The sequence below is a fragment of the Microtus oregoni genome, unplaced genomic scaffold (assembly GCF_018167655.1).
Source record: "Microtus oregoni isolate MIOR12 unplaced genomic scaffold, Mior012 000004F_ref0000308, whole genome shotgun sequence".
NCBI classification, from domain to species: domain Eukaryota; kingdom Metazoa; phylum Chordata; class Mammalia; order Rodentia; family Cricetidae; genus Microtus; species Microtus oregoni.
Window position 1 is genome coordinate 3,241,642 of NW_024543063.1, and position 20,804 is coordinate 3,262,445.

At 53.5% G+C, this 20,804-nt stretch overlaps 1 protein-coding gene across 1 annotated transcript in view; it reads right to left on the reverse strand.

Moving 5' to 3' along the window:
* LOC121447590 (putative ciliary rootlet coiled-coil protein 2) overlaps positions 1 to 20,329 on the reverse strand; it is a 61,781-nt gene extending 41,452 nt beyond the window's left edge. The window contains exons 1-7 of the mRNA XM_041650928.1: positions 20,252 to 20,329; positions 9,747 to 9,897; positions 8,698 to 8,846; positions 6,440 to 6,546; positions 4,803 to 4,944; positions 1,020 to 1,123; positions 221 to 418 (exon numbers count right to left, since the gene is read on the reverse strand). Coding sequence (XP_041506862.1) covers positions 221 to 418; positions 1,020 to 1,123; positions 4,803 to 4,944; positions 6,440 to 6,546; positions 8,698 to 8,846; positions 9,747 to 9,897; positions 20,252 to 20,329 — 929 coding nt within the window. The remainder of the gene's footprint in view (positions 1 to 220; positions 419 to 1,019; positions 1,124 to 4,802; positions 4,945 to 6,439; positions 6,547 to 8,697; positions 8,847 to 9,746; positions 9,898 to 20,251) is intronic.
* Positions 20,330 to 20,804: the final 475 nt, after the last annotated feature.

Sequence of the window (20,804 nt, forward strand, 5' to 3'; positions counted from 1 at the left end):
TGCCTCAGTCCATGTCCTGACTGGATGCTTTCTCTGCTATAGAACGCTGATAACTTTTGCTATCTTGAAGGTCAGCTGTCATGGCCCACGCTCTCACTCCGACTCAGATCTGCAGCCCCGTGTCAGAATGCTGGGTGCCATCACCCGGAAAAACTGCAACCATCTTAAGTCCATGCCTTGTGGGCATCCCTGCACTAACCAGCCAGAGCCCAGGGCCCACCTGGCTTGGAGCGCCACCTTCTCAGCCGCCCAGTGGCCCTGCATCTGCAGCATTTCCCTGGCCTGCTCCCTCAGCCGCTGCTCCAGGTCACGGGTCACGCTGCTGGCTGTCAGCTGCAGGTGGGAGTCGAGGCTCAGGCAGGCCAAGTGCAAGCGCTGGGCCGTCTGGGCCATGTCCGCCTGAACGTCAGCGAGACCCCTGGAATATAAGAGTTGTACCTTGACTGAGCCTCATGACGCTGCTGGGAGTTTAGGACCCAGGATGTTGCAAGCCAGACCTCAGAGTTTAGGACCCAGGATGTTGCAAGGCAGGCTTCAGAGGGAGAGGCAGGTCACATGAACAATGACCATCTTCAGGAGAAGCCCTACTGTATGCTATGAATTGGCTTATATATCATAGAATCACCATGACATATATATATATTTGGACGGAGCCAAAGAGGAGTGAGCAGGGATGAGTCTGACCAGAAATGAAAACTTTGAGTAAGACACTGGCTTCTGGGCCTTTATTTCCTCCTGTGTAAATGGGGGTACGATTGCATGGAGGGTAACTGGGCATGCCTAGGATCGCCACGAGGTGTTCAGAAAGGCCTAGATGGATCCCCGAAATCCTGTGAAAGCCAGTGTCCGCCCTCCCACACATGTGCCAATGCCCTGCCCTCATTTCTCCTTCTCTCCTCCTCCCTCTCTCCTCCCCAGACGTCTGCCTTCCCAGGGGGCAGCCAGAACCAGCACAATTGCAGCCCTGGAGGAGCCAAGTCCTACCACTCAGGCGCCATGGGGTGGGGACTTCTACTTACCTCTCAGTGGATGCCCGGAGCTCAGCCAGGTGTGTCTGCAGTGCTTTGGCTTGTCTCCACAGGGGGAGGATGTCCCGAGGCTGTCTCAGACCCAACCTTTTGGTCTGATAATAATAAGAGGTTGTGTTTACTAGGCCACATCCCTTCCCCCTCCTACCGTGGGCTGCAAGGGGAACCTGGATCACCTATTAGGTGTCCAAGCCTCATATCCATCCCATGGGCTTCCCAAGGCCACATGGGAGACACTGCCATGTCCTCCAAGAGAGGACTGTTTCCAGATCCTACCATGGCAGCAGGGAGTATTGTCCCACAGGAGAGGCCATGGCAGGGCTACTGAGAACCAGGTCTCCCCAGAACAGAAAGACTCCCCCAGGTACTGGTGCTGCCCTCTGAGGGACGAGCTGCTCCCCTGTCCCCTTAGTGCCATGGGAGGTCTGATGCTAGGGGGTTCTACAAGATATGCAGGACCCGTGCCCTGCAGGGGCTAAGAAACTGAGCAAGAGCACCCAGTAGAACCCTAATGCAGCCAGCAGCAGAGGAGTTAGCAGAGAAGCCAGGCAGGAGGAGGAGGAGGCAGCTGGTGATGGTGAAATACATGCCCATCATAACATGTGCCCACAGCCTTTAACAAACAGTGGGGACCAGAAGGCTCTTGGAGTCTATATGCTACCTTCCTGTCATCATATCTCACTGTGTCCTGTATGCTGACCTCTGGGACCTACAGAGTTCTCTGTATCAATTGCTCCGTTATAGCTCTTTGCAGGTCCCTGCATGATTTAGCTCTACCTAGGACTCTTCAGCATGGCTTTCTGATGGACACTCTCCCTACACCTGTCTAAAAGCCACACCTCTTCCTGTGTGAGGCCATTCCCGACTCCAGCAGACCCTGCGTCTGAGCCCTCTGTGGGTCCTGATCCCAGGACCACGCTTCTGTACACCTTGGGACCCAGCAAGGAACACTTGATTGTGCTCTGTCTCATCCCAGAGATGAGACGGACTGGCTCCTGTCTCATGGGAGCATGAAATTCTAGACCTTTCCTCTTCTTGACAAGGCTGAGTGGGCGAGCACAGGGAGCGCATGCAGCCAGGACATGGTGCAGGCGAGGAACCCAGCATCAAGTAACTTCTTTCTAAAAGGAGCAACTTCATCATCTGTTTCTGTACTCTGGGGAGCTGAGCAAAGGGGGGGTCTTCTCAAACATGTGGACATCCAAAGCTGCACTCAACACATTAAAGCTGAGTAGACCAGAGAACAAGACCTCTGACGTGCCACAAGCACACGCTTACACTTTCATCCTGTTCTCATATGCCAGCACTCACAGAGCCACAGACACGCAGATTCACATGCACACAAACATACACCCATACAAACATCACACCGCAACACACTGTACTCAAACAGCTCTCAGAAACTCACTCACATGTCCTTACACACCCAGATGTCATTCACCACAATGAGCTCCCGCGTGCACACTTACCACACGCCCACACATGCACATATACACAATACACTCATATATCCACATATACAAGTCTCACGCATGCCATACACACAGGCTTACACACACACACACACACACACACGCACGCACGCACACACACACTGTCTTGCAGAGAAGCTGCCTGTCTAAAATGTTAGAGCAAATAAACAAAAGAAACAGCTCTTCCCTGTGTCTGCTGTGCCTGGAACCACGGTGAAACATCATGTAGCCTAAATGCACACAATGTAGATTTTTACAAACGCACAAGCCGAAAGCCCATTGCAGTGTGGCTCGAAGAATATTGGAGCCCCTAGGCCCCATCAAAAGCAGTTAAAAATCCTTTCTGGAAAAATCCTGCATTCATCCCAGTTTCAAAGAATTTTCAGGAAGTTCCAAGGAAAATAACCAGCTCCCTGTTAGAGAATCAAAGATCACCAGTGACATAAGGAGACAACGCTGAGGTCAGCAGAAACAATCGGCTCAGACTCAGGCGAGGGCAGGTGGTGGAGCATCAGACACCAAGCACCACATAGCTGCGTGGGATCCACACCAGCCAGGGAAGGGGATGTTTACAAAAGACTCAATCTATTCGCCTAAAGATGAAGTCTACTGTTTGTATTTTAAGTCACGGAGGCAGAGCCCAAGGCGATTGAAAGTTAGAAGGGACAGTGATGAGTAAGAACATGGGTCTGAAGAAATTAGTCTGGCTCAGGGTAACTTAGAATAATTCTGAGCACTAGAGATGGTGTAAGATTGACACAGACCCTTGCTGGCATGAGAGGAGGGGGAGGTGGGCATAAGTAATACTGAAAGGGTTAACGGTCCTTTCTGGGCATGAGGAAGGACAGAGGCTGGATAACCCTCAAGCGGAATAAACAGGAAGAACCCACACTGGGGTGTGTCATAGAAAGCTGCAGCCTGCCAAAGTCAAAACGAGGTGGGAGAAGTCGCCTGAGCAAGGAGACCAACAGTCTTGTGTCAAGTTAGGGTCAGGGGAGGCCATAGCCTTGTTGGCAGCAGCAAAGAGTCCAGAGGCAGAGCCCTTCACAGGCCTGAGAGGAAGGACCTGACCCATAATGAGCAAAGTCAAGGTGACTGTGGACACTGCTTGTATAACACTGGGGAAAGCCACTCAGGTGGGTGGCACGAACCACACCCAGATACATAATGTGGGCAGGGCAATGGCTGTTATCAGCCTCAGCAAGCCTATTCCCAGACCTCCTGGGATGGCAGACCCGGCTCTCTGGTGCCTGCTCCTCACACCTTAACTGTCACGGATATCCTCCTGCAGAAGTGGTAACAACAGGTGTGTCAACTGTAGTTGCTGCCAGTAATGACAGGTGTGGGACAGGGGACAGGGGGCAGGGGGGCCTCTATGGCTGCCTTTCCTGACCTTGGAGGGCAGGGCAGTGATGGCCTCTCTGACATGGATTTGTTTGAAGGGACTTATGAGGACCCAGGCCCAGGGATTTCCCTCGGCTCCTGCTTTCATACGGAGAGCGTCTAGCCGGGCGGTGGTGGCGCACGCCTTTAATCCCAGCACTCGGGAGGCAGAGGCAGAGGCAGGCGGATCTCTGTGAGTTCGAGGCCAGCCTGGTCTACAAGAACTAGTTCCAGGACAGGAACCAAAAGCTACGGAGAAACCCTGTCTCGAAAATCAAAAAAAAAAAAAAAAAAAAAAAAAAAAAAAAAGATGAGCGCGTCTATTCTTCAAGTGACTTCAGAAGGGAAATCTTGCCACTGGTGAGTGCAGAGCACTTGGATGTGCATCCATACCCCACTGGAGCAGGGCTATCTAAGGACTCCTTTGGCTTCAGTTGTAGAGTGTCACCTCTCCAAGACCACACCCTTCTCAGGAGGTCCCACGTCCACTGACAGATCAGTAGACCAGACCCAGATACCTCCCAAGGCCTGTAACCTTATTCCCTGAGACTCCACTTCGAGTGGACAAGACTCTGGGTCTCTGGTGGTGTCTGGCTAGGAGCTTAAGATCAGCTGTGTGACACAGGTCCTTTAAGCAGCCTCTCTGTGCGGCCAACAATGTCCCACATCAGAGCCTGGAATGACCCAAGAACCCTCCAGTCTTATTCTTCTTTCCCTAAGGGGAGAGGGGACCAAGCTGTCCCTCATGACACAGACTGCTGTGACCAAGCAGAATGGATGGTGAGGTCTCCTCCCAGGAGGGATTGTATGAAGCCAGCATCCCCCTGACTGCTCCTTGCTGCCCACCTACCACTGTTGGCTGCAGGCACCAAATCAGACAGGCAGAAGCAGGGACAGGCTCTGGGGACCAGCGACATACCTCCTGCCGCTCCAGCTTGCCCTGCAGGCGGAGCAAGCTGTGTGTTGTTCTGGCCAGCTCCCTTGCCAGTGTGTCATTGGCCTTCTGCATGTGCTCCAGCTGTCCCCGCAGGAGGGTGTTTACTTGGGAGAGGCCCATGCTCCTAGATGGACAAAACCCACAGCTTCATGTGTGGTGACTTCCTAAGGAGGCACACAGAGCCCAGGGGGTCTAAACCGGGGGTCTAAACCAAGCACTTAAACGGTGCCCTGAGGCTCCCGCGCTTGCTCAGGTGCATGCCCCTGCCTGTGCTCCCAAGTGGCACCGAACACCTGGAAGGAGCCCCACATGAAGCCAGCATCAGAAGAACTCTCCCCAGGGCCAGCTCAGCATCATCTTTCCTTCCCGAGACTCCTGTTCTCCCAAGTTCTCCCTTACCACCAGCCACTCCTTTCCCTGTAAGAAATTTATAAGGTACAGGAGGCTCAAAGGGAGCCTTGGAGGGGCAGGCTGGGAAGATCTGGGCACCTATGGGAGACGCTAGCCATCCTGTCAGTTTTTCAGACATCAGGCTCCCCAGGGGCTCTTCTTCCCCCTCAAAATGGGTTTTCAAAAGGCTCTTCAGCATTTTCTCCCTCCGCCAGATTCCTAGAGGATAAGCCAACCACAGGATGTTGGTGATGGCGAGATCGGCTCAAGTGGGGCTCTAAGGGCTGTTTCTGGGACTGGGGTGTGGTGCATTCAGGCCAAGACTGAACAAAAGGGCCTGTTGACATCAGAGAGGCTTGGAGCCAAGAGTTCTGCAGTTGTGGTTGGCGTGGTAAGGGGAGCTAGAGAAGGGCACCCAGGATTGTGTACGCCAGTGGGTCATGGTTGACTGTGGTAACCCACCAACAGTGATAACCAAAGCGTCCTGGCATCACACTCAGGGAATGGGGTCAGGGAGCCTCTAGCAATGGCTGTGCCTTGGGGAGCTTGCCCATGAGCCCAAACCTATTCCTGCAGTGGGTGGGGAGGAGTGAGCAGATTTCCCCTCAGTTGCTCTGGGCCTGACATGGATGCTCCCGTGTCTAGGGGGTGGGAATATATACTGAGGAGTGTGGGCAGAGGACGACAAGGCCATCTCTGATGCCAGCTGTCACTTGTAGATGGCCTCTCTTAAGAACCCTGGCCCCAAATTTGGGATATTAAGGCTTCAAGCCTTTCTGATGTCTTTGCTCCCTGTATTCAGGGGTAAAGATAATCACTATTACAGAGACTAGGAGGCGTCTCACTCACCCAGCAGTGATGAGAGGGCTCTCAGCTCTGTACTGTCTGTGCCCTGGCATGTGCCACAGGGAAGGCAAGGGCAGGGAATCTACAGACTGCCCTTTCTCTCCCCTCTCGCTCTCCCTGGCCCTGAGGGATGAGAAGCTGTATGTGAGGATATGGGAATGGTCTCCGGTGGAAAGCAAGGGAGAGCAGCATGGTACCCAGCTCTGCTTGACAATGGCCCTTCCTTCCAAGGGTCCTTCCCCTGCGCCAATTTTCACAGTCAAAAGTTAACTCAGAATAGCTTTGATGGGTTGGCCAGTAGCTGTGAGGCAGAGTGAGGTCTGCCACCTCTGGGATGATGGCCACACTCCTGCAACCCCGATAGCCTGTCCATTGGGCCTCACCTCTGCTGTGAGGCCTCCAGCCGGCTAAGGGCCTCTTCCAAGTCCATGCTATGCTCCAGCTCTGACTTCCGAAGCCGGGCCTCAGTGGTATCCAGGCGGGCCTGCAGCTAGGAAGGAGTGTGAACCCACCTGGTCCACCTCTCTTTAGTCATCCAGGTAGGGCATCTTTGACATAAAGCTCACTCTGGGCAAAGGCAGGAGACAGGGCCTCCCAGGGGCCTGTTCATACCCTGTTTCTCTGTCCAGTGCCTGTGGCCCACAGAGGAGGGGGAAGGGAAGCATACTGGTTGAGCGGATGATGCTTGGGTACTATTAGACTTGGGAATACTATGGAAGTGGTGGGACCGTAGGGGGCAGGGCTCCAGAGGTCCCTGGAGACACTTCACCCCTGGTGGCTGGGAGCAGGGACAGCTGAAAAGCATGGGGCATGAATCTGGGCCCTCTGACCTGGCCTATTTCCCAAGCTGTACCTCCACTCTCAACCCCCATTCTTAGGAGGTGGGAACTAACTCACATGAAGCCAAGTCCCCTTGTTACCAATACAGAGCATTATCCCAAGGGGTTAGGAAAGTAGGCTGGGAATGATGCGGGAGTTGGGAAGGCATACCCAAGGCCTACTGCTCAGAACCACTTGGCCATTACAACAGTGGGGATCTGAACCCAGGGCCTAGGAAGTCATGGGGTCCAGGAAGTTCTGGGAGGAAAATACAAAGAGCAGCAGGGCACAGTGATGGGACACAGGACTGGCCGATGGCCAAAGACCTGTTTCTCAGCCACCAGCAGTGTGACAGTTGGGATCAGAGGACTCCAACAATAAGGCATTGTATTGTCATCTGGGGAGGACATGCTGGACACCCCTCGCCCAGTTCCCCCCGCGTGCTGGGGAAGTAGTTTGGGGCAGGGTCTCCTGGCACCCCCATCTAGCTGGCTGAGCTGAGCTCTGACTCATAGCTTATTAGTTTACTCCTCTTTGGAAGGACATCTGCAGTTTCTATTCCCTGAAGTTCCTTCCCAACACCCCCCCGCCCTGTGCTAGAAAGATCCCTACTCCCAGAATGCACCAGGGCAGAGGCTCACAGGAAGAATAGCCTCATGGAGCTCCTGAGCCAGTCTTTCTTAGAGGGATTCTAGGGATGGAGCTAAAGAAAACAGCATTTCCCATGCTTGGCGGAAAGGGCATCAGAAAACTGGGACCCAGCAGCAGGTGGACACCTTAGGGCTAATGTGGTTGTACTTGGAGGCATGGCCAAGGCAGGGCCAAGCATGGCAAGCCTTTGGTTTGTCACAGTTACATGCCATAGGACGAGCAGATCCAGGGCGGGGCTGGGCCTGGGCATGGTTGTAAGGCATTAGTGTGGTGGTTCTCAGCCTTCCTAATGCTGCGACCTTTGAATACAGTTCCTCATGATGTGGTGACCCCACCAACTATAAACTATTTTCTTAATATTTAATGACTGTAATTTTGTTACTGTTGTGAATCATAATGTAAATATATTATGTGCAATATATCTGCGATGCACCCCCCCCCAAAGGTGGGCACAAGAACCATTGTGTTGGGGAATACTGGCCAGGGCCGGGCCTTAGTTTCCTCATCCTGCCTGCCACACAGAGCTCAGGCTAGGTCTATAGATGGCCCAGTGGTCGATCCTAGGGAGTCAAAGCCCCCACTCTTCTCCCTTACCATGTCCTATCCTTCAGTTCTGCTTCTGAAGCTCTCATGACTCGGAAAGGATAATGTGTACAAAGGGCTCTGGTCTGGACAACGCCTTCGCTTTTCTGTTCGAGTTTCTTTATCTTCATAGAAAAGGCATCCCCTAGCCCACAGGCATCCCCCAAACCTCTGGTTGAAGCCTCAGAGGTCACCTCTCACTTGTCCCATTCCGAGGCCTGGTGGTAAGTAAGTGCATGAGAAAGGGCTAGGGGCTGGAACAGAAATGTTTGCCCACAGACTCTGCCTGGGGGCTGACGCCAGCCCTTCCTGGCACTTTCTTCTGTTCAGAAGCTGGCTCTGTGATTATGATTGACAAAGCCTTAGGACCAGCGGGTCATCATTGACTGGGTCACGCCACAGAGCTCCTGGAGCAGACATACTTCTGAAGGGGACATCGGCTTCACGTGCTTATGTCTGGCCTCCATCTGTTGCCCAGGTCCTGAGACTAACTGACGGCCCCACCACTATAATCACCAGTTCTGGGAGGTGGTCCCTAACAAGGGCTCTATGGGGAGCACTGGACTGCAAGTACCAGCTGCACACTCACCCTCTGGCTGACCATGTGACACCTGCTAACCAGTTCCTCCCGCTCAGCATCTGCCTGAGCCAACAGGTCCTCCAACCGGGCCAGCTCCTCTTGCAGGAGTTCGCTCTCCTCCTGTGTATGGGTTGTAGTAGCTGGCAGCTCCCGCAGCCCTGTGGTGAGCACAGCATTAAGATCAGGCCAGGGCCCTCCTCAAACACCCTACTTCTAGGGCCTGTACCAACAGGAGAGGGCTTCCATGAGGAACTTCACTTCCTCTCCTGTTACTAAGCACCCTTCCTACCCTTATTGCCTTTGGTAAACATCTTTAACCTTCTCAGACTCATGCACGGCCAGGCCAAGTCCCTACCCATCAAAACATGTGTGGGGACACTGGGTACCACCCATCATGTCTGGGTCCTGAGCAGTAGTGGAAACGCTGCTTTTTGGGTAGCAGGACCCTATCACCAGAAAGATTGCTTTTCCAAATATGCAGTGGTGTTTCTCTGTTCTTTCCCAACAGTAGCCCGGGGCCATCAGAAGATTAGACAGGCCCAGATTATGACACAAAGAGGCCATCAAGAACCCCAGCAGAAGTGAGTCATGAGCTCAACTGGGGGTCAGGGAGCTTGACTCCTATTTGGCCTCCATGCAGGGATGGATGGACTCCTCGGAGCCTATTCCTGCAGTGTGATGGTAAGATGTGTGGGGGGCTGGATGGAGGGCAAAGACAAAGTCCAGGATGTCTGGGCTCAACTTAAACTGAAATGTCAACCTTTAGGATTTTCACTCTGGCGGGGAAAAAAATGAAGATGGATAAAATCAAGACACAATGACAAAACGGTGTCACAACACAGAGATCACCCCCATATGATAACAGCCTCGTAGCTATCTGCATGACTCCTGGGGACCTAATGGCAAGATTGTTTACCATTTGGGAAAAATGGGGCTAGGAGAGTCTGGCATGGGCAGGAAGGGCCACAGACAGTCCTAACGGTGTGGCTCCCTAGGGCCAGACCCCAGTGTACGGCTCTGAGGTCCCACAGGTACCTGTGCAGCTTCAGCACTCTCACCTGAGAGTGGCTCTTCCACCAGGCTGCTTGACACGATCTCTCGGATTCGGGCTGGCACAGGGGTGGGTAAGGCCCGCTGGCTTTCTCCACGGACAGTCAGTGCCCGGTCCTCCTTGCTGGCCATGGGGCTTAGGATGGTGTCTTCCAGCTTCTGAAAAACACCCAGAGCTCTGGTTCATGCAGGCTCTGAGCGACTTGCAGGCCCCTCGCGCAAGCTCACTGGGGTCAGTAGGTGACACCACACCGTCACTTCCATGTAGCAAAGACTCCTGGGGACAGCAAAGTGGGGCGTGGCTGGCCACCCAAGCCACATGCCTTAAGTCTCCCCATTTGTAGGCTGGCATTGTGCCAGCCGCAGGCCGTGCTTTGGCAGAAATGAGGTGATCAAGAAAATGGCCGTTTGAGAGGATTCCTAGCTTTGGTCCGCGCAGCTCACCTCTAAGCCTTTTTCTAGCGCTACGCAGATTGGGCTAAGTACTGGGCCAACTCAGACTAAAGGGCGGGCACTTTCTCTAGTCACTCAGTAGAAAACATGAGGCTTGGGGTTGACTGACCGCAAGCGTGTGGCGCTCTTTCCCAGCTATCTAAGCAGCTTGCTGGTCACTCTTCTCGAGTTAGAGCAGTCTCCTGTCTCCAACCCTCTGCTGTTGCAACATCAGAGCCAATAAAAAGCTCGTTCTGGAATGGTTTCTTTGTCCACATTGTGGTCTTTAGCATGAGCAACATGGGCTGGGCTGACTGAATGAATTAGAGACAAGACCTCAAGCTTCTAAGTCTTAGCAGAAGTGGAAGCGGCTGCATTGGAGGGTACAAGGAGTCAAGAAGCCTGACACCTGGAACTATGAGCCACTCTAACGCCGGGCATGGCAACTGAAGTGTTCAAGACAGCAACTGAGGGCAGAAACCCAGAAGTTAAGAAAGCTAACAAGAGGCGCTGGTGAGATGGCTCAGAGGTTAAGAGCACTGGCTGTTCTTCCAGAGGCCCTGAGTTCAAATCCCAGCAACCACATGGTGGCTCATAACCATCTGTAATAAGATCTGGTGCCCTCTTCTGTCCCACAGGGATACATGCAGGCAGAATATTGTATATATAATGAATGAACAAATCTTCAAAAAAAAAAAAAGAAAGCTAACAAGAAAGCTAGAACTCAGTGAAGAGCTCGAGGGTGGAGCCTAGACTTGGTAGACTGCAAGCCCCAGAAGAATTTGGGAGAGCTGCCGAGGGTTCCAGAGGCAAGTTGGGGTACCTAGAACAGAGGACACCGGCAGGTAGTCTGAGCCCAGAGCAATGGACCTTGGTCTCAAGCACGCAAAGCAATAAACTTCTGACTGAAGGCTTGGAGCCATAAGCATTTGGTCCCAAGACCTCTGGAAATTGAGGCCCTAAAACTCAAGGTCATCAATACCATGGGGAGCAGCTTCTTGTCTACCCATGATTCCTACCTAGACATGGTCTTTGGGCTCTCAGATTCTCAGCAACATTTTCTTGTAGCTGTGAGGCAGAGTGAGGTCTGCCCCCTCTGGGATGATGGCCGCACTCCTGCAACCCCCATAGCCTGTTCATTGGGCCTCACCTCTCCTGTGAGGCCTCCAGCTGGCTAAGGGCCACAGTGGGACTCCCCAGATCCCTTTCCCACCTAGAGCTCCTTCAGGTGACTCTCAGCAGTCTCCTGACTTCTATTTTCCAGCCCCCACCGACAACCTTTTCTATCTGGAGCCCTGCTGGTTCTGCCTCTCAGGCCTGCGTTGGTGGGGAGGTCCTGCTTCTCCAAGCGACCCACCTTTCTTACCCATACCTCCCCTTTCTACTCGGAATCCTGAACATCTCTGTGGAGATAAACCAGGACTTTCACTTAGTCCTCCTAAATATAATGACTGCCCCCCCCCTTTCTGAGACAGGGTTTCTTTGTGTATCCCTAGCTATCCTGGAATTCCCTCCGTAGGCCAAGTTGGCCTTGACTACAGAGATCCGCCTGCCTCTGCCTCCTAAGTGCTGGGATTAAAGGCCTGTGCTCCTGCCCAGTTGACTCCTCTCTTAGGTTAGTCAGATTGGAGTCACCCCAATATCCAGATTCTCCAGGGCCCGGGACAGGGCCCGTCCTGGTCCCCCAAGGATCCTGCAAAGGTCAAATGCTGCAGATGAGTGAGTTCAGGGCCCGGCTAGTCTGCCCCTCAGGCGGGGCAAAGGCTTACTTTCTCAAGGTTTTGCACTTACTCCCCTAGGTGGTCTTGGAAGGTGCCTCCACTTTGCTTTCCTCCAGAGGACCTCCCAGTCTCGCTCTGAGTGGGTGGTAAACAAATTTCCTTGGGTGCAGCAGCTCCACTGGTGAGGAACTGAGCTCCGCTTGCTACATCTTCCCAAGACCACCAAGGCCTCGCCTGCTTTTCTAGGAGTTGGAAGCACCCAGTCATGGCTGTCCTGTTTTGCACAGGAGAAACCTAAGGCCTAGTGGGGCTAGCAAACAGCACCCCAGGCCCCCAGATTAAAGACGTGATGCTGGCTTTATTTAGAGGTTCCCTCCAGGCCGGAAGGACCCTGCCTCCCCTCCCTCCTCTCCCCGGAGCATCAACGGCGCCACCCGCTAACGGGAAAGCAGCGGAGCAGCACAAACTTGACTCATTCCTAACGTTTACAGAGGGTCACTTATTAGCCGGGACGTCCCGAGAGGCGTTGGGGGCGTAATAGGTTCCAGCTGTGGCCGGGTGCCTGCGATGGGTCGACGCCCAGCCAGAGCAGGAGGGGTGCGGAGGGGGAACGGGAGGGGCGCGTCCCTGGCAGCCCGCCCTTCCCTCCTGCCTCTGGTCCCTAGCGCGCGCGGGAGGATCGCAAGGGGGGGCCGCCCCGCCTCCACACAAACGGCTCGGGGGAGGGGCGCGGGGCTCTGCAACATCGTGCAAGGAGGTCTGTGCTGACCCGGGCTTGAATCTCGTGGGATCTTACCCGGGACCGCCCTCTTCCCCATCCCAAGTCTGGCCCGTGGTGGGGAGTGTGGCTAGGGGAATTTCCAGCGTGTGCCCCACAGACTTTGTCCATGTTGCCACCAGCGTCCCCCCAGGCCTGGGTGGGTAACCATCTCGAGGACCAGGATCTTTCCTATCCAGCCTGGTTCGGGGGAAGGTTCTAGCAGGACCTGGAGAGCCTCTTGGGGGGGATCCTCGGACTGTGGGAAGGACGCCAAGGTTTGGCAAAAGGGACTTCCATGGTCACTTTCCTAAAAGACATCAGATTCAGATGAGCTGGTTCACGTTTTCTCTTTCCTATTGCCTCTCACGTTTGCTCTTTCCTATTTCCTCTCAGTGTGTTCCCCAACTCAACCTATGCCGAAGACCCCAGGGAGGCCACTGCCCCTGTAGGGTGCCTGTGGGTTTGTTTGAGACAGTGGGGACAAACTCCATTGTCTCCTATTCTTCTGTGGTTGTGTGGAGGGAGTCCCATCAAGGGGACTGGTCTCTTTACCTCACTCTCTGAGTCAGAGCAGAACTCCCTTCTAAGAGAACTGAGGAGGGGTCCCCACTGTGCCATCAAATGAAAGGCGACCACGGATATATCACGCCATCATCTGTGAAGTGATGGAGATGAAATTCAGGCCATCCTGGATTTCAGGGCTCCAGGGGCTGAGTGAAGGCTGAGGTTCAGGTCTGGAAGGGAGGGAGACTGAGCACCAGCTGCCTACACCCCCCGATAAGAGCAACACTGCCCACCATCCCTGGTCCCCTGGGAATGCAAACTGCTCAGATCTTCTTTGTAAACTGGCCTCCCCATCCTCCTGTGGCCTAGGAACCCCACACTGCACTTTTGCCCTTGCCTAGAGACAGACTGAAATGGGGAGTTCTGGGGGTGGGGGTGGGGTATACATCCTCCCCCATTCTTGAACTTGACTCAAACATTGTGGGGGGACAGCAGTTGTTGTAGATGGGGGGTGGGATGAGGTCAGGGGCAGGGCTCCAGCCCTCCGTGTATGTTCATATCCAGGAAAGGAGCCTATCACAAGGATGGGCTCCAGATTAGGGCCCTGTCCTATCCTCCGAGGCTCCTGCCCCACAGCCATGACCCTTCCAGATTTGGGATGGTGATCACCCTGAAGGGGAATCCAGGCGACATCCAAGCACAACCTACTGCTAAGGACCGGTGGGGAGCCCAGACTCAGAGGAGCATGGCCTCTTTCAGCTCTCAGGGCTCTGCCAGGGCTGCTGTCTCGGTTGGGCAGGAGGAGGAGTCAGAGTGTGTTCACTGCAGGAGGCTTCTTGAGCAGGGTTTGGGGGGGCCTCTCAACTGTGGCTTCCAACAGTAGAGGCAGAACAGAGCACACAGGGGCAGGCACCCCAAGGGGTCCCAGCAGGTAGCCTGGCACCTTCTGGGATGCAGGTAAAGGATAAAAAAACAAGACAAAGCAAAACACACAAACAAAACCCATTAAACCCTCCAGGGGTGTAAGAGGGCTGACTTCTACTCTCCCATCTGAACCAGAACCAAGCAGGGACTGCAAAGGCATGCGTGGGAAGCTCCCACTACCCCGAAGTTCCCCTTGGTGGACTCCCTAGGGTCCTCTTACAGCGCCAGCAGCACTGCCCCACTCCCTGAAGACCAGCAGGGTCTTCCTGTGGCAGGGCTGGTGTGTCAGAGAGACAAAGGGGGTCAATAAGCAGAAAGGGCAATGCACGGGAGCTCATTCACAGCCTCTTGCTTATGACTGTGGTCACAAACAGAGGGACAGTCTAGGTGCTGGTACCCCAGGGTAAGAGCAGAATGGGTTTAAAAAGGACCTTGGCCACTTCAGGTTTGGAGAAAGGCAGAACTCGCCCATATCTTTTAAATAAAGAACTCAGTAGCAAGCAGGACAGCCCCCCCCCCCCCCAAGTCTCCGAGGGAGAGGGCATTCTACAGACGAGCCCAGTGGGATGCTATCTCAGGCCCTAACCTAGGCAGCAGGCAGAACGTGGCTGGGTGACAAGAGTCCTGGAACCGAGAGCTATCCTGTATCTATCACAGTGCAGTACAGGGGTAGTTAGGCTTGCTGCTAATGTCTGCATGCTGAGCTCCAACAGTGCCCCCGTGTGGCCCCATCCAGTACCGCAGAAGGGCTGCAGGGCCTACCCAGCTGCTGGAACTCCGGCTCCACCATGAAGGACAGTAGAAGACGCTATGACAGTGTGTGAGTTGAGGCAGGTTAGATTGTTTGTAGTTCCTTAGTGCTGTCCACTGTCCAGGAGCAGACGTTTTTAAATCAGTTATCTCTACTTGGAAATTCTGCCCTTCTCCCTCTGGGAAAGCCTGGGCTGGGCAAGCTTAGCACTGCTGACAGGGTCTATGTTAGGACCGAGACTCAACCCTGGGTCCCCAGATACCTGTGAGGCTAGTTTTCTGGATAGCCAGGTCTCTGAATAATCCTCTGCCTTGTGTGCACCTGGTTGGATGTCCATGGACCCTCCTGCACCCCCATCAGTGAACTGGCCTGGTCAAGAGCAGGCCCAATTGTAGGCGCAGAACACTTTGTTCTCCTGCAGAGGGTTTGGTCGGTACTGCTGGACTTGGTACCTGTAATGCCTACTCCTGTGTCTCACAGGCTGGCATTACTTCTGTTTTGATTGACACCCCTCACTCCCACCCCTGACTGTACCTGTCAAGCTGGGGTATGGGCATTGCCCCTGGAGCAGACACGTCTAAAGTCACGAGGGGACTAGATGTTGGCGCAGGGGCTGAGGATGAAGGGGACAACGTATCCTTCTACCCCTATCACAACGCCTGCCATCCAAACAGGCTCAGACAGGTTCCCAGCACAAGTAATCGGGAGCCGTGTTGGAATGGCCAAAGGGATGAATCACTACCTACAAAATGACTCACAGCAGGGAATGCTCAGCAGGATGGAGATGCTGTCTGTCTTATCTGCTCCTCTGTCCCGACACCCGCACAGGCGTCCTGGGGAAGACAGCAGGCCTGCAGAGCATGCAAAGGCCCAAGATAAAGAGAAAGGGGCAAGAAGTAAGGAATCAGGAGGAAGCAGAGAGAGGGGAGGTGGGATAGACATGGCAGAAAACTTGAGTGCCATTGTCAAGGCTTGGAATGTTCTGCTGAGGAGGGCAGGGTCTGTCTCTGCAACATGGGTAAGAGAAGTCTGAGTAGAAGATGTGGTCCATCTGGTCAGTGCAGAGGCACTGGTGTCTGAGCATGTGGCCCTGGGAACAGAGCTAGTCGATGTGTCCTTCCCTAGCTGACTTGTGGTTAGCACCGTGGCCAGCCCACATTTGGGCTACCATCAGCTCCTGTCCTTGATGGCCTGCTCTTCTGGGACCTCACACCCTTGATCTTAAGAGTGAGGAGTGACTTTGAAAGGGGAATATGAGGGGGAGTGGCTAGGTCCCTGGGGATGAGAGCTCTGGATCTTTCTGCCCACCCCAAGACATCTGGTGATCTAGTACTTCGGTCCCCGGGATATAATCAGTAGTGTTTACACAGGGAGTACCCACAAATGCCCCAATGAGGGGCTTGGTGTGGCTGCAGGGCTGGGGCCAGCATGTACCCCAACAGGGTGCTTCAGCTCTCCCCGACATCATGTTGTGAATTTCCCCGAAGGAGCCCTTTAAGTCAGCGTCAGGTGATGCCCGAGTGTTAGCAGCTGTTTTGGGGAGACCTTGGATTTAGCTAGCCACTCAGAGGGCAAAGGGCTGCCTACGATGGTGTCTGACCTGTTTTCTCCTGTAAGGCTAGGCCCTAGCACTACCCCTGGGTAGCTGGTATTAGAACAGGCGGGTCCAGAGCATTGACGAATCGGCTGTGGTCAGCAGTTAAATGAGTGGTGGATGAGAACAGTCCCTACAGCCAATGTCTTGCTTTAGACACATGCGTTTGCAAAAGAGAGTGGGAATGAAAAATAGTGGAGTCACTGAAAAATAATTCAGGTTCCTATGTATTTAGCCCTGGATCCCTCAATTCTTCTAGCACAGACCCCACAAAAATGAAACCAGAGACCCAGGCATTTGAGCCTGTATCCCAGTGATGCTTTTAGTGGTCCATGGAGGAATGACTTAGTGAGCAATGCATGGTCCATCCACAGGAGAAACTGTCCCTCAGCCATGCTATGACCTGGGAAGACCTTGAGAAGACACTATGCTAAGTGAAATAAGTTGACAGACAGTTCCGTCCACGTGAGGTTCAAAGACACAGAGACAGGGAGCAAGCTGATGGCTCCCACGGGCTGGGAGAGCTGGCGTTTAATGAGAATGACAATTTGAGAAGATGAAACTATTTGGGGGCTGTATAGTGACAAATGCCTTTATAAGACTGGCCTGTATGCAAGTCTTGTGGGGTGTTGTCTGGATTAATGATGGATGTGTGAGGGTCAAGTGCATTGAGGACAGTACCACCCCTGGACAGGCGGTCCTTCATTATATAAGAAATCAGGCTGAGCAAGGCCTTCTTCCCCCATAGCCTCTGCTTCAGTTCCTGCCTCCAGGTTCCTTCCCTGACTTCCCTGAATGATGGATTACAGCAATAAGATGAACCCTTTTCTGTTGTGATCCCACTGCCCTCACTCCCCCTGACTGACAGTGGAACTTCCTTGTGGTTTGTAATTGACAAGGATGTTTGTGTTCTTTCTGGCCAGTAGGTCTCCACAGAAGGAGTAGAGATATAAAAGGTTGCTGGGCAAAATAAAGGTTGCTGTTCTTCCACCTGAAAAGAAGCCTCTCTGTCTCAATCCTGGCACCCCCAGCAGTCTTGGCTATCCAGGCTGAGCTGGCCACAGCACTTTCCTCCCCAATATTGCTTTTGATCATAGTATTTTATTACAGCAATAGGAACCCCAACTAAGACTAGAGTCAAGGAGAAGAAGAAGCAGGTGATTCTCAGGGAGACCCCCTCACCCTGGTTAGTCCAACACTTTCTTGTACTTAAGAAGCATGTCTTAAGTTCTGGACACCTCTTTTTCAGACCCTTTGGGAAGCAGAGGTGGCTGCTCTGTCTGCTTCAGGTCCCATGATATTAAAAAGTCAGAAGCTTATGAGCCACTACCCTGGTTCATGTCTTGCTGCTACGGTGAGCCTGGCCCTGGTATAGATAGAAATGGGGGTCATTTAGCTCATGGAGCTGGAGACAGGGCCTCTGACGGGTACTGGTGAGGTGCCTGGCTATCGCTCAACATGGCAGAAGCCGTTGTGGTGGGCATATGTGTGAAAGAAAAGAGTATATGGGATATGGAAGGAAGGAGCCAGAGAGTGCAGGAGTTGGATTTGCTGCCTTTTTTTTTTTTTTTTTTTTTTTACACAACTCATCCTGGAAGGAAATGGGGGCCAGAAAGAAGCCACCAATCCCTTCTGGGGCCAGTGCCCTATGACCTAAACACTTTCCACTCTTCATTACCGTCACCCCCTAGACTTCCAGCTCGTGAACCCTTTGGGGGCACATTCAAACCACACCCAAACCATAGCAACAGCTTTTGCCAACAAATATGAAAATTTATAATGGACAAGTTCCCAGAAAACTAGAACTTAACCCAAAAGAAACAGTTCGAAAAGTTCTATGCCGTTAAAGCAACCAAGTCAAGAGGGGGGACTCTTCCCACACCACTCATATCACCTGGGTCTGAGGGGACTCAGGAAGCTCCATCTCCTGGTGCACAGACAAGCCCCTCATTTCATATGCAATTTTAGGGGTCTTTGAACTCACCAAGTCAGTGGGCCCGCCCGTCAGGATCAAGCTCAGGGCTCCCAAGCCTGGTCCTTGTCCCCAGTTCTAGCTCTCAAAAAGCCTGGGGGGCTGGGGCTCTGGGGCACTGTGCAGAGGCTGTTGTGGGAGGGTGTGCAGATGAGGCAAGGGAAAGGGGACTCTGGCCAGAGGAAGAGGGATGCTGAGGAGCCCTTCCCGTCTCAAGAAGCAGGTTGAGGTCAAAGACCATGCTCCTGGTCATATAGGAGGCTTCCCCCACTCAACCTCGGTCCTTCTCTCCATCCCACAATTTCCTGTATGTAGCCAGAGGAGCTGGAGGTCCCTAGAGTCCTGCTACAAGTCTGATATGCCTATCTGGGTATCTCATGGCGCCTTCCTGCTGCATGCTCACCTGATGTAATTGCACAGAGATCTCAATCACAGCTGTGCAAATAGCGGGTGTGGCCCGGCAGACAGAACAGTCTCACCAGGCTCTTTATGACTCTTAGGTGACAGCTTCCCAGGGACAGTGGGATTAGGTGCAGGCAGAAGCCCCCATCACCCATGCCCAGAGGTGTTTGCATCACTCTGGGTTTCTCCCTCAAGTACCCTGGCATACACACGGCCACTCACTTCTACCTTGAAGCCTCAAAGGAGCCGACCAGGTCCTTACAGGGTGATGCTCAGATGTGCTGGGCTGGGAGTAGTTTGTGAGCTGTGGTGTGCTGACCACTCCTTCTGAACCCGTCATCAGTCTTGCTCTCAGGACTCAGCCTGAGACCCTGCCAGGTAGAGCATGCAAGAGTGACCTCCAATCTCTTGTCTTGTTGCATTAGCTAACCTATTTCTTAATTACACTTATTGATTTGTGTGCGGTGTGTGTGTGTGTGTTTGTGTGTGTGTATGTTTGTGTGTGTGTGTGTGTGTGTGTGTGTGTGTGCAAGCCATAGGGTATGTGGGGAGGTCAGAGAACAAATTTTGGCATTTGGACCTCTTTACCACGTGACTCCCAGGGATCAGACTTGGGTCATCAGACTTGATGGCAACGGTCATCACCCACTGAGCCATCTCCTCCACCCCAACTGGCTTTAGTACTCTGTGTCACGGTCTGTCCTATGTGGGCAGATGTGTATGCCTATGTTGTGCAAAGGTGCTACTGTGTTATTTAGCCACTTGTCACCTTCTGTGCAGCTACTCCTTCCAGGGGATCTGATGCACTGTTTACCTAGGACCACGTCAACACCCTGCAGCATGGCTTTGAGGGGCTGAGAGCCAGATTAATGAGTGCTCTGAGTCAGCAGGACCATCTGGGGCACACTGCGATCCCCAGGGGATGAGCACTGCCTGGCTGGCGTGGTTGGATGATGACAGTGAAGGGCAAGCAGGATGTGGAGGCTTGGGATGAGGGACAGCAGGACCGGCAAGTAGATGAGCTTTGAGGAATGGGAGGTGGCAAGAGGACGGGGATGTGGGGATGGATGAGTCCATCAGTGCTGTTCTGCAAGCAAGTTCCATGATGATAGAAATAAAACTTCTGCAGCTGACAGAGTGGGCATTGGGGGTCCCCTCAAATTGAACTCTCCCTTCCAGCTCAGCTCCAACTGCTCCCATACCTGGCTACCAGAACAGAGGAGCCCCTATTCCCTCCACCTTGGTGTGCAGGCTACAAGCCCAGGGCTCCAGGGGGCTGTCCTTCTGAGCCGCTGCGCCAGTCCAAAGGTCTGCGCTTACATGCTCATATTCACTATGAGCACGTGCTGCGCATGCCCCTGGGAGGTGCAGCAGCCTTCCCTGCAATGTCCTATGGAAAATTGCTCTCAAGACCTGCTCTCCAGGGGTCACCAAGGGCAGCCACTTCACTGACCTGGATCACGGTGGCCAGCCCCAGCTGAGACTGCTCAGTGCTGTCCCCGTCTTCAGGGTTGCTGGAGGTGGAGCTCATCCTGGCTGAGAGCAGAGCCCCTCAGAGAAGCAGTGCCTGGACTCCTCAGCACGTCTCCTCCTTGTGCCTCCCCACACCTGTGTGCAGTTCCTGGGGCCACTCACTATGCTGGTTCTGCCCTGTTGAATTTACTTGCTCCTGGGCACCCAACTGCCCCACCTTGATTGTGGAGACCACACACCAAACAAGCCCATGAGTGTTGCTGCGGCAACCAGGACGCCGAGGGCTGGGTTTCCCTGGAAATAGGAGTAAGGGCTTGTTGTGAGGACGAAGGAACACTGTTGGCCGAAGCCGTTTCCCTGGAGACCTGGAGTGAAGCTGACCCGAGGGCGGGACTAGCCTCTTCCTAGAGCCCCCATTTTCTGTCCAGAGAGACTGTTTGTTTGCTGACCACACCCGAAGGTGCAGATTGTTCTCCATTCAGGGTCACAAACTGACTTAGGTAATGTGCCAAAGAACTTTATGATCAGTAGTG